A 12,592-nucleotide genomic window follows, 5' to 3' on the forward strand; every position below is an offset into this window, starting at 1 on the left:
GGCTCCCGTTCCTCCGGGTCGCCAGCGCTCCTCCCCATCAAGCCGGAGCCGCGGGAGACGCCGCTCGGGTGGCGCACCCGCGGCGGCGCCCTCGTCATCAACGAGGGCGGCCGTCTCGCCTCTCCTCCCTCCTCCCGCCTCGTCAAGCCGAAGACTGAGCCAAGGCTCCTCGCCGTGAAGAAGGAGCACGAGGCGATGGCCGCCAACGAGAAGACCGGCCTCAAATGGGCGCGGGACGACTACGTCCGGCAGGAGATGGAGCATCAGCGCCGCACCCTCGAGGAGATCGCCGCGGCCGGGACGAGGGCGGCATCGTCATCCTCCCCCCCCCCCCCCCCCCCCGGCATCGGCAACGTAGGTCAGGGGTGCAGCAAAAACGGCGGCATGCAAGGCGACGACGACATCGGCGACTACACCGACTTTTTTTTAGGTTTTATTGTCTTCTGTATTATGTACAAATATGAATGAAAACCGCCGAATATTAGCCGAATTCCTGTCTTTTCGTCTAAACTTAAGCCGAAGTTCAATTCAAAAAAGGCGTCTGGGGGCCGACCTGGGCCGTGGTTAGGAACCCGACCGCCCTCACGGCCAAAAAAGTGTCGGCTAGCCCTCAGGAGGCGCTATTTATGTCCCTAGGGGCACCGATCGGCTGGAGATGCTCTAATGACCATAACCATAATGCACTCAACACGATGGCGCACAGCTACTCAATGGACAAGACTGGGCAAGGAACAAGGAATGGCAACTTAGGATGGCGAAGCAAGGTAGTTCCGCGCTCTAACAAAGAGCCAGGGTTACAAGAGTACTCGAGAAAAATTGTCGCCTGTTTTCCGACATCCTACCACTCCGTTACGATGCTGGCAGCACGTCAACCGCCAATACCAATACTGATTTGCTCCACATTAACCCGTACAGTGAATCACATAAAAACTGATGTTAGTTCTAGCATTGCTCCTGGAAAACAACCCCCTAGAAAAACAAAGGAAGGAACTGACCACCGCTCTATACCACTACATCACTGAGACCAACCCAGCTCTACATATTACTCGGGGAAAAAGTAGACTACTAACCACCACATGTAGGCTTTCTTCTTTCATGTATCCGTTCCATGGTATCGCAATGTAAGAACTCTTATCTAGAAACTACTACTCCCTCTGTAAACGCTCTTATATTAGTTGCTCTTATATTAGTTTACAGAGGGAGTACCACACAACTATTCTCTCGCTCACAAATGAAGATACACACATGCAGAACGTGCAACAAATTCTCAAACACTTCATAAAAACAAACCAGGAAAGGCCAAGAAGTTAATGTAGAGCAAGAGAAGGCACACATAACTTCAGGATGTTTATTACGGTACAACACTCGACGAAATATACACGCACATGGGTCCATCGCATCCCAACTAGGGTAATAATATACATCACACTCGGTACACGCGATGCAAGGAGGAAACTTCACATTTCACTAGTTCATCAGTTGGACCTCCATTTTAAACCACTTGATAGTCGATTTCACCTCACCTTTCCAAGACTACTGAGCAATCAGTCATAGCATGCAGAGCTCATGCATCATTAGCATAGACACGGGTCCACTCTTTGGCTGCACAATATGAAACCGGCATCGCTTGAGAAAAATCTGCTATATTTTGCAGCTAGAAATGCGACAAGATTATCACCTGTTTCCACAGCTTCTGTTTCGTTGGCCTTCCAGTGCTTTGCCACATTGTCAGCAAGCGGATCGTCAGGATTTGGAGCGCTGAGGAGTGCTTGAATACTGAAAAGAAACATCAAGTGGAAAGGAATGAGATGTTCAGCTAAGATTGATTTGTTCTGCTCAACTCGTTTGAACTTTCTGGTTATATTTCAGCAAATATTTCCAAGTAAACACCAGCAGTGGTAAGGTACTGAAGGACCCACATCACATACTCCTTCTATGCATATTCTAGTTACAGCAACACATATCAGTTCTGCCACCAGTTTACTGGTGGTTGTGGTGGCAGTGCCAGCAGCTCCATTGTACTGTACATTTAGTGTCATCAACTTTATCGAAATCTTTCATTTCTTCCAGGGTCTCTGCATAATGACTGTATGCATCCCATATGATATGCCTGGCTTTTTAGTGTGAAACATTTGCAAAGTGCTACAAAAGCTATTTAATGTAGAACTAATGTCCCATTTCTAATTTCCATTTCACGAAACTATTTCAGTAACCTAAAAATGCTATTTAGTCCAGTGGAGCTGATAGATGGTTTCTATAGAAGTACCGACTTCTTTATGAACAAAACACACCAAATGCGGAGTACAACAGAATGTCATCGCATATATCAACAAAAATACTACTGTAGCAGGAACATTCACCTCAAAAGAACTGTTCGGATCTGAAGGGCAGGACTCCACTTGTCCTTTAAGATATCAAGACATATCCTCCCAAGCTGTATAATGTACATATTAAGAAAAATAGTATAACTTACTAACGTATATAAGGGGTCAGAATATAACGAACTTACCTTGTCAATGTTTGGATGGTAAATTTTTGTGAGAAAGCGAACCTGTTTACAGTGATCAAATCAAAACTTCAGTCACAAAAAAATGTACAGATTCATGTAGACCTTAAATCAATGTAACCACTCAATCTGAAATCTTAACAAAATAACGAGACAAATCTTAGTCCTCTCAACACTAAATATGATGATGAATACATCTTCCTCAAACTCATCAGGAATCATCGAGATCATTAGAAGAATCATATGATGATATCCAGCATTTATTCATATGATTCCAATATTTATTTGTTAAGCTGCGACAGAATCTTAGCTACACATATGGGCTCCATATGAATTGGGTGCACATAAGAACTTGTCTCCATGAAGCTTGGAAAAAACATCAACAAAATTACAAACCGACAAAGTCATAGCACTGAGATACTTGAAATAAAGCAACAATGAAACACCTTTGGCGGAGCCATTGGATATTCTTCAGGTAAAAACAACTCAAGTTTGAATACTCCTCCTGACAAGTAACCAAACTTACAGTTAACAAGAGAGCATATTGCATTTACATGTTTGAAATAGCCAACATCGAACATGAGTTAATCGTAATAACTTGGAGCTAGGAATGCATTAGTGGAGGTAAAGAGGATGCAGTAATCATCACATGACAAAATGAACCATATCATAAGTTTGTGTTGAGAATTGAAGTACTACTAAGATAACATGGAGCATCCAGGACATTCAAGCATTTCCACGTATGGGGAAAAACAGCGACTTAATTGCAAGCCTATTTAGGAGTCAGGAGTTGGAAAGCTATACATCTCAGGAAGATGATGCTGTCTATGTGATACCAGCAGAAAATATAACCCTCTCCAGTTTCCAGATACTTATTTCAGGAAATAAATGATGCTTCCATGAATTTTGCAGAAACAAGAGCGTTCAATAACTAAACAAAAAAATGCTGCTTGCATTGCGCCAAAATTCCTATGAATTGTGCTAAACCATGTGTGCGGGCACAGCAAGGTTATACTATATATATGCTATTTATCTTAGCTGTGGCACACAACAAATATGGCTGCTTTGTTTCTTAAATATGGCATCACTTTGCTCTAAAAAATTTAATGCTCGAATTATCCTTTATCATGTCCAACAGCTACAAATCACTATAAGAATCCACATACTGCGATAAATTTTCTTAGTGTGGTTGATTGGGTCCTAAAGTTGATCTACCATTTCAACAGACAATTAGAGCACAGCATTGCTAACTCTGCAGTTAATGCCAAAGGCAACTAAAGTACAGAACAGAAGAACAGAAGGAAAAAATTTAACACCTTCATATGGCGACTGAGTTGGGCCAAGGATCATGACATTGAAGTAGCGCATGTTCTCCTCTGATGGTGAAGCACTGATCCCAGGAGCTGCAAGAACATAACAAGGGCGGTGCCCGGGATCCTCAACAGACCATCCAACGATTGTTTTTACAAATTTAAGGAACAGCTAAAGTAGGGACCGACTCTTCACAGTTAGAGAAATAACTGAAGCTCTAGTATTAATTAACCAAAATAAACAAACAAGAGATTAGAGGATCTATTGAAGCTAACTGGAGATGCAAAAATAGGCAAAAACAAACTCCTAAAATAGCATAAACTCCTGCGTAGAGGCATCTCAGATCTCACCTGGCTCGCTGAGCAGCCGCTGCGTCTCCTGCAGGAAGCAACACCCACCGAAAATCACCAAAATTGCACGGAAAGGAGCGGGAAAACTGGGGGAAACGGAACGAGCACACGGAAGGGTGATTTACCTTGATGATACGGCGGGGGAGGTTGCTGTTGGCCATGGAGAAGATGGGTGGGGCTAGGGCTAGGGCTAGGGTTTCGTGCTCTTGGGATCGATCGCGGCGGAGGGGAAGGGAGGAGAGGAAGGACCAAAGGAGGCGGCGTCAGCGAACAATGATCCTTCGGGGTATGCAGTTTAGTCCCTGTTGTTTGCGGTTTTTATGAGGCTAGTGCGGAGAGATAGGATTTAAGGCTGTATTATTTTATTTTATTTTTGAGAATGTTTTAGGCTGTTTTTCTTTTTTTTTAACTGATTTGCAACCTAAATTAGTAATGCTGATTTTTTTAAGCTTAATGCTGATGTTTTCACAAACGGTTTTTAGCGATGTCAAATCTTGACACTTGCAACCAACAGTCAAACTAGCAAGACCACTAGAAAAAGTGATGAAATATATAGTACATTTTCTTTCGTAGATATCTAGCAAACTGATTCATCCAAAATATAGACAGTCTTCAAGACGCAACTTTGACACTAGTCTTGATATGAATATAAAATGATGATTTTCAAAATTATGAATGTTTCTCATGGAAATTTGATAATATTGTTTTAATTAACAAAGCTTACTAATCTTTATATACACTGATAGTACTAAGTTAGGAGGACATTTTTTTTTTATTTCAGACCTTCCAGCGTTGTGCGTTCTCGAGGGGTGCTCACAGGGTTAGCGTGTGCGTGTGTGCATTCATAGGGGTGAGTGTGTGTGCATACGTATGAGCGCATGTGTATGTATTGTTTAAAAAAAGTGCTAAGTTAAGATATATTTTTTGCTAGGATACTAAATTAAGAGTTTGGCTACACGTCTTTTATATGTTGTTTAATTTAGAGTTGATGTAGCAAATTTATAGAACTATGTTTGATGTTATGCTAAATATTAATACAATAAAAACTGAATTTGAAGATAACACGCTTCTCCATGTTTGAAATGTGCTTTTTCATGGCTCAACCAGAAAAATCATGTAGAGCCCATTCGGGATTGGGTTTTTACTCCTCTTGCTTGGAGTGAAGCTATAGATTGATTTTTCCTTCATAAGATGAGAATAATCGATTCATAAAGTTGAAGATACTTCCTCCGTTCCATAATGTAGTGCATATAGATTTTGAAAAGTCAAACCTCATAAACGTTGACCAAATTTGTAGAGAAAAATATTTATATCCAGAATGCCGAACATATATCATTAGCTTCATCATAAGATGTAGTTTCATATTATATATATTTGGTATTGTAGATATAAATAGTTTTTTATTATTTTTTATATGAATATAAAATGATGATTTTTAAAATTATGAATATTCCTCATTTGATAATATTATTTTAATTAACAAACCTTACTAATCTCTATATACATTGATAGTACTAAGTTAAAGAGTTCTTTTTTTGCAAGGATAACTAGACTTCTTTTACCATGTTGTTTACTTTAGAGTAGATGTAGCAAATCTATAAAATTATGTTTGATGTGATGCTAAATATTAGGACAATAGAAATTGAATTTGAAGATAACATGCTTCTCCATGTTTGAAAGGTGCTTTTTCATTGCTCAGCCTGAAAAATCATGTAGAGCCAATTCGGGACTGGGTTTTTACTCTATCGGATTTTTTTGATAAGATTCATTGCCATTCCAACAGATGTTACACCCAACGTGTGAGCATATTGATTTCATTAACAAAACCAAGAACAAAAACAAAACGTATGATCTTAGTGGCATGACATAGGCATGCAACATCTAATCAATCAACTTCCAAAATATGGCAAAAGAACAACATAGCTCCAGCGATCAACCAACATCATGGTTGTCTTCAATGTATTGGTGGGATGGTGATCCACCTATGTTTTTGCTTACATGTGTACCGAATGATGTAACTCTGTGGGTTTCGCAACAAAGTGCTAAGAGGCTTTTCAGAGGAGCTCTTGTGGGTGGAGCGGTGGACAGCACAAAGGTTGCTGTCGCCGGCCCGGGTTCGTGTCTCCTCATTCTCCTATAAGAATAAGACGGGGACTTCTTTCCCTCTGTTCTCATTCTTTTTTTTTAAGAGGCTTTTTCCTCGAAGAAGAAGAAGAAGAAGAAGAAACGCATCATTGTTATCCTTTCAGCTAACTTCACTGTGATGCCCTGTTGTTGCCCGTCCTCGAGGTCGATTAAACACCTCGCCGGCCACCAAGAGTGCCCCATACCCTTTGCCCACAGAGCCTCCATCTCCTCTTCCCTCTGCAATCCAGCTCATTCAACAACCGATTAAATGCACCTTTATTGCATGCCTTCTAAATAGAAGACATAAAAGCTGTGATTTCAATGTAGAAAACATAAGAGCTGGGATTTCAACCGCAACAAGCAAGCAGTGCTATACACTGATTCAAGCAAAGGCACCACAAGCAAGAATTAATTCTAATATTCAGCGCACTGGAAACAGTTCACTGCATAAACACCCAATCCAGTACATTGTTAAGTGTTCCAAGTACGACTGACAAACAGATTAGAAATTATCATTGTTTGCCTTTATTTATAAATGTTACACTACTTGCGAAATGACATTATTCCTCACTGGGTAGAGGGGCAGATGCAGCAACATCCGCTGAGATACAAGCAAGGCCCACAGCCCTCGATAGAAGGAAAAATATCTCATCAAGGTACAAAAAGAAGATAATCCGGCATCTCCCCTTGCCCTAACCGGTGTTCTGCAGACCGGCAGCAATGCCCTTCATGGTCAAGATGAGGGTATCCTCCAGCCCCGGCGCGTACTCACTCGCCGGATTCAGCGTCACGAGCTCAGCAGCCGGCTTGCTCGTGTCCATCACCTCCTTGGACAGATGGGGGCGCAGCGCAACATGGTAGTCTGGGTCACGGATCCTCTTCAATGTGTATGCTTGGCAGACATTCATGGTGGTGATGTACGCGTCACGGAGGCGGAGCCGCTGCTTCAGGTAGGGATCACCTTCAAGAAGATCCTTGTGTCCAGCAACCTGAAATCAAGAACATCCAGTTTTCTTGTTAATATTTTAACAACTGGTCTAGAAGATCAATGCTGGCAGTGTTGTTGAACGAAGTACAGGAGTTGTGCGTTTTAGTAACACAAACCTGAAGAAGCAGCTTCTGGGTCTCCTCATAGTTGGCCCTCAGCTTCTCACCCAGTGGCTGCAGCCCCTCTGAAACTAGGAGCCTGTTATACAGGGCAGCAATGCCAGGATTACCCTTGGCGAACACCATCTCAACAAGATCGATGGTGACCCTGAAGAATGGCCACTCGTTGTACATCTCCTGGAGCATGTGGAAGTTCCTGATGTCCTTCTTGAGGATATGCTTGAAGGCGCCACCAAAGCCCAGCCAGACCGGGAGGTGGAACCGTGTCTGCGTCCATGCAAAGATCCATGGGATTGCACGGAGTGATTCAATGCCACCACTTGGCTTTCTCTTGGATGGCCTGCTTCCTATGTTCATCCTGCCATACTCTGTCTCCGGTGTTGCCTGTCAAACACAAGCATCAGAAAGAAATTATTTGACTGAAGGTTCAACCTGAATGGCACCAAGGTTTGTTTTTGCTTTGTTTAAATCTTACTGCAATAACCTGAGCTGCCAATATAACATTGGCGAGGGTTTGTACTGTCACAGAAATTACAGTTGCAAAAGAAGGCACCCTAAGTGCTATCACAATTCATTATTTTGAAATTATTTTCATGATATAGGTTTCCACCGTAAATCATTGCATGAATTCCATCTCACTGGAAGGTTCAGGTTTGCAACATATTGAAAAGTCAATTCAAGCAGTTAATATGTTTCCTAGCCTGCTGGTCGATGAGAGCAAGGACTTACAAGGCGGAAATACTCGACGAAGCGTGGTTCTTGGAAGACAATTGACCGATATTCTTCAGTTGCCACCACAGCCATCTCATCGAGAAGAGCTCGCCACTCTGGCTTTGGTGAAATGGGTGGACGCATCCCATGCTCAAGAGTAGCAGCTGTGAAACGCTGGAGCGTCCTGAAGCACAAGTGTTCCTCCCCAAAGCTCTGCTCGATAACTTCACCCTGAACAGTGACCCGGAGTGATCCATTGATCGTGTCCGGTGGCTGAGACAAGATGGCAAGATGAGTGGGGCCACCACCCCTTCCAACAGTCCCACCTCGTCCATGGAACATCGTCAATTTCACTCCAAATTGCTTAGCGACCTTGACGAGGTCCTCCTGAGCCTTGTACATCTGCCAAGCTGCTGAGAGACGGCCTGCGTCCTTGCCTGAGTCTGAATACCCAATCATGACCTCCTGCTTGCCATTGATCCTCTCTCTGTACCAATCTATTGAGAAGAGTCTGGCCAGTGCTGCTGGGGCAGCCTCAAGATCAGCCAACTTCTCAAACAGGGGGACAACTCTAAGTGGTGTCTTGATATGGCACTCACGTTGGAGGAGCTCCACAGCAAGAACATCTGAAGGAGATGTTGCCATTGATATGACATATGCTCCAAAATTGTCACCAGGCAGCTCAGCAATAACCTGGAACGCGCCCATAACATCAGCAACTTCCTCTGTCATGGGAAGGTCTGCACCAAATAATGGGCGCTTCCCATTGAGTTCAGACAACAGCCATTCTTGACGGCGTTCCTCAGACCACTCACGATAAGATCCTATTCCCAGGTATGAGGTGATAGCATCAAGAGCATCAGTGTGCCTGTCAGACTCTTGCCTGATGTCAAGCTTCACAAGGGAAAGTCCAAAGGTAGAGACTTGGCGCAAGAAATCAAGAAGGGTTCCATCAGCAATAACACGGTCACCACAAGCACACAGCGACCTGTAACAGAGCTCCAAGGGCTCCAACAGCTGCAAGAGAAGACTGGCATATATTAACGACCATTTCTCTACCAAACATATTACCATTGAAGAAAAAATGTATAGCTCCAATTATATTTGTAGACACTAGATATTACTCAACCTGCTCAAGATTTGTCAGAGTAGCTTCCTCAGGTATGTCGGAATGTCCACTGGATAACAACTCACGTGATCGCTCACGCGTGTTGTAAAGATTATCCCTAACATCACCCAGTATTACCCGATATGGCTCATTTGGAGGAACCTTCTTCCAGAACTCTATATCAGAGATGAACATCACGAATTAATAAGTATAATAAAAAAAAGGCATATGTTATAAGAAATTTCTTGCCTAGAAACTGTTACTGCCTTTTTATAGCTCTTGAAGGGGTCTGGCCTACTATTTTACATAAAAAAAACTGTTACTGATATGTACCTATGTAATGCTTAGCGTCCTTCTTAGAAGAGCGGTGCAGCTCATCAGCTCGCGAGCGTAGCTCATCGCTGCATCGCCACATAGACAACTGAAACAGTTTGAAGTTTTATCAACTTTAATGATCAAATATATGTGAACTTAGTTAAAAGTAATCAAGCAATTTCTACCTCAAACATGAGATCCTCAATCTGTGCACAATACAAATTAGCTGCCATCATTCTGGCAAGCAAGCAGACGTCCCTTGTAACCTCTGGTGTCACTCTTGGATTTCCTGTATTTGTAAAGGCACTAGAAGTTTAGATACAAAAAATAGTTGCCATATCCATAGTTCTACGTAGTACCATGATATGACCAGGTACAGAAAATGTAGCACCTAACAGACTGTAAATATTTCATAGATGTACACTGCACAGTATCACGAGGCACAGAGATTCCACTCACCATCACGATCTCCACCCATCCAAGAAGAGAACTGGATAAGAGGAGCATTATAAGGAACACGCTCATTGATCCCAATGTTCTTCAATGCCGTATCAACACGGCGCAAAAACTTTGGAACACCCTTCCATATTGTCTCATGGAAGTAGCTCATACCAGCACGCATCTCATCTTGGGGAGTGGGCTGAGTCCTTCGGATCTCATCAGTTCTAAAGGCAGCTTGGATCTAAAAAGGAGGATTTTAGGTTAAGTGTAAGAAAGTGATCTCAACGGTAATGATGTTGTAAGGCTACTGTGACTGCATTGCCACGTTAACAATGTGCCTTAGCAGCAGCATGAAAATCAACATAAGGATAGCAGTAAGCACCTCTCTCTGGAGAGCCTCATCAAGCTCCTGCTTGTCATCTGGAGTGATATCCTTTGAGTATAACTGAACCAAACAGTTCCGGATCCTGATATAAAGTCATTGAAATCAGGATTAATACATAGAAATTGTATCATGACAACTATCATCACAATGTCTGGCTAACTAACCTCGAATGCTTCTGAAGCAGTGACCTCCTTACAGATTGTGTTGGATGTGCAGTCAAAACCAGATCAACAGTCTGATTCTTGAGGGCATCAAAGACCTCAGCAGGGGACTTCTTCATGTCAAAAACAAGCCTCTTAAGAGTTTCCTCGATGTCAGATTCTGTGATTGCTGAATTTTCATCAGCAAAGTCTCCCTTCTTGAGCTTGACCCTCCTCCTGTATGCGATCTGCACTTCCTCAGCCAAATTGGCCAAGTTAAGCATGTGTGAAAAAGCTTTGGCGATCACAATAGAATCGCCAGGATCCAAACTTGTTATCATCTCTCCGAGTTCATCAAGCTTTTCCAGGTCATGCTTTGTTTCATATTCAGCAGCCACCTCATAGCATTCTTGAACCTGTTTAGTGAAAATAATAATTCAATTATGCCTGTCCATCAATCAAAGGGATGTCTTCTTAATCAATTGGCAAGCAAGGGAACAAAAAAGAATCAAGCCAGCCAGCAACCTAATTGTTTATATGCCTACGTAACAGTTTGTGAGGCCACAAAGTCAACAAAAGTCAAGACGTAGTCGTTTCAAGAACCTTTTTTTCCCCTAGTTTGGTTCTCTGGAAACGTCATATCTTGTGTGGACTCAGGCTTTGTTTAGGTAACGTAAACAAGATGGAAGAACAGTCTCCTACAAGCAATGGACAATGTCACTTGGAAACTACACTTCCACACATGTAAATATGATCAGCACTTCCATGCCGGTTCTCCTAAGAAGTCAGCTATCCGTTGTCTCGACAGTTTAACCCAACTAGTATATTCCTAGACTAAGAGATAACACTGTCATCTATTTTTCATAATTTCAGTAGATCCAAGTCAGTTAACATGATTTACTTTAGTTAACACAACTACTAAGTCAGTTATTTGGTCTCCCGTATGTGACCAACACAAGATCCAGCACTCATGATAGCAAGGCAAGTTCCACGGACGAAGTCAGGCTTGACTGACACGATTTGAGATTCAATTAGTAACCCAGCTCGACTAATTAAAGCAGTGCTCCCAAAATCAAGACCACAATGGAATATAGATTAGCTGCGAAAAAAAATTGTTTGTGGCAGGAAAACTGAGCAGCTGGGCAATCGTCCAAACTCCCACTTAACAACACCAGATTACGCACAAATCTACCGACATCGAGACTTAACCGAAAGTCAACCCCGCTCCGTAAACACTGAGCTGAAAACTCCACTCGAACCCCGAAGCGCCACATGTAAAGTTCAGAGGAATCAATGGGAACAGCGCAGCAGTAGCACATGGGTGATGGGACAGCTCGGATCCGGTGCGAGATCGAACAGTGTAAAAGAAAAAAAAAGTTACCATCTCCCTGAGATCGTCGCCGTGGAGGCCCTGCAGGACGTCGAGGAAGCGGTCGAGGAGGAGCGCGTCGTACTCAATGAGCTTGTCGTCCTCGGACACCTTGGCCGGGACGAGCAGGCGCAGCTGCGCGTCGATCGACGACAGCCGCTCGATCTTCCCGCTGCCGCCGCCCGGCGCCGACGACGCCATCGCCGCCTGGCTTTGACCGGACCCGACTGCTCGCGCTCGCCGCGCCGCCTCGCAGGGACCAGCGTGGTAGGGAGGGAGGGAGCGAGATTGGGGGGAGGATGTGGTTGTGGCCGGGACTGAGGAGGTCGTGACTCCAGTTGCTGCCTATTTATAGAAGGCGGATGGCAGGGGACGGAGTGCCGCCGCGGTTCACCGGGACTCGAGAGATCTCTGTAAATCAAATTAATTTCTGTCCAAGTGGTGGTGTTCGTGATTTGGATTTCGATCGGGACTGGGATTAGTTTACGGATTATGGTGGGAGCATCCACATGTCCACGTGGACGGTCCTGATTCCACCGTCCTCAGCCCTCAAGATCATGAGATAATTATTATTTTATATATGAAAATAATATCTCATCACTAAATTCCAATACAGTTTTTCTAAGTCTTAATCGATCCTACATTAAGATCCGTGCAAAATCTTCTTTTCTGTTTTTTCTTTTTCTCTCTTGCATGATATATCACTTGATTAAATCTCAGTG

General features: G+C 43.2%; 2 protein-coding genes across 2 annotated transcripts; both read right to left on the minus strand.

Moving 5' to 3' along the window:
* Positions 1 to 1,255: 1,255 nt before the first annotated feature.
* Positions 1,256 to 4,499, minus strand: LOC123121237 (ubiquitin-conjugating enzyme E2 36). Its single transcript, XM_044541139.1, has 8 exons — positions 4,293 to 4,499; positions 4,168 to 4,195; positions 3,823 to 3,909; positions 2,953 to 3,011; positions 2,510 to 2,551; positions 2,361 to 2,434; positions 1,679 to 1,776; positions 1,256 to 1,602 (listed from the first exon to the last, which is right to left on the minus strand). Exons 1-8 carry the CDS (start codon positions 4,326 to 4,328, stop codon positions 1,565 to 1,567), a joined length of 462 nt encoding a protein of 153 aa, XP_044397074.1. The 5' UTR covers positions 4,329 to 4,499; the 3' UTR covers positions 1,256 to 1,564.
* Positions 4,500 to 6,796: 2,297 nt separating this feature from the next.
* On the minus strand, positions 6,797 to 12,201 carry LOC123121238 (phosphoenolpyruvate carboxylase 2). The gene is made up of 10 exons (XM_044541140.1): positions 11,883 to 12,201; positions 10,526 to 10,917; positions 10,359 to 10,443; positions 9,995 to 10,217; positions 9,721 to 9,824; positions 9,554 to 9,641; positions 9,242 to 9,396; positions 8,131 to 9,129; positions 7,399 to 7,785; positions 6,797 to 7,283 (listed from the first exon to the last, which is right to left on the minus strand). The coding sequence occupies exons 1-10, from the start codon at positions 12,069 to 12,071 to the stop codon at positions 6,987 to 6,989; spliced, it is 2,919 nt and encodes a 972-aa protein (XP_044397075.1). The 5' UTR covers positions 12,072 to 12,201; the 3' UTR covers positions 6,797 to 6,986.
* Between the last annotated feature and the right edge of the window lie 391 nt (positions 12,202 to 12,592).

The sequence above is a fragment of the Triticum aestivum genome, chromosome 5D (genome assembly GCF_018294505.1).
Source record: "Triticum aestivum cultivar Chinese Spring chromosome 5D, IWGSC CS RefSeq v2.1, whole genome shotgun sequence".
In the NCBI taxonomy this organism is placed as follows: domain Eukaryota; kingdom Viridiplantae; phylum Streptophyta; class Magnoliopsida; order Poales; family Poaceae; genus Triticum; species Triticum aestivum.

Coding starts and splice junctions, on each gene's coding strand:
- LOC123121238 (XM_044541140.1), bottom strand. CDS start 12,071: ATGGCGTCGTCGGCGCCGGGCGGCGGCAGCGGGAAGATCGAGCGGCTG. Junction 10,218..10,358: donor ATGAGGCTCTCCAGAGAGAG/GTGCTTACTGCT, acceptor CCTCCTTTTTAG/ATCCAAGCTGCCTTTAGAAC. Junction 9,130..9,241: donor CTCTGACAAATCTTGAGCAG/GTTGAGTAATAT, acceptor CTTCTCTTGCAG/CTGTTGGAGCCCTTGGAGCT.
- LOC123121237 (XM_044541139.1), bottom strand. CDS start 4,328: ATGGCCAACAGCAACCTCCCCCGCCGTATCATCAAG. Junction 3,012..3,822: donor AACTCAGTCGCCATATGAAG/GTGTTAAATTTT, acceptor GTTACTTGTCAG/GAGGAGTATTCAAACTTGAG. Junction 1,777..2,360: donor ATCCGAACAGTTCTTTTGAG/GTGAATGTTCCT, acceptor GTTTCTTTTCAG/TATTCAAGCACTCCTCAGCG.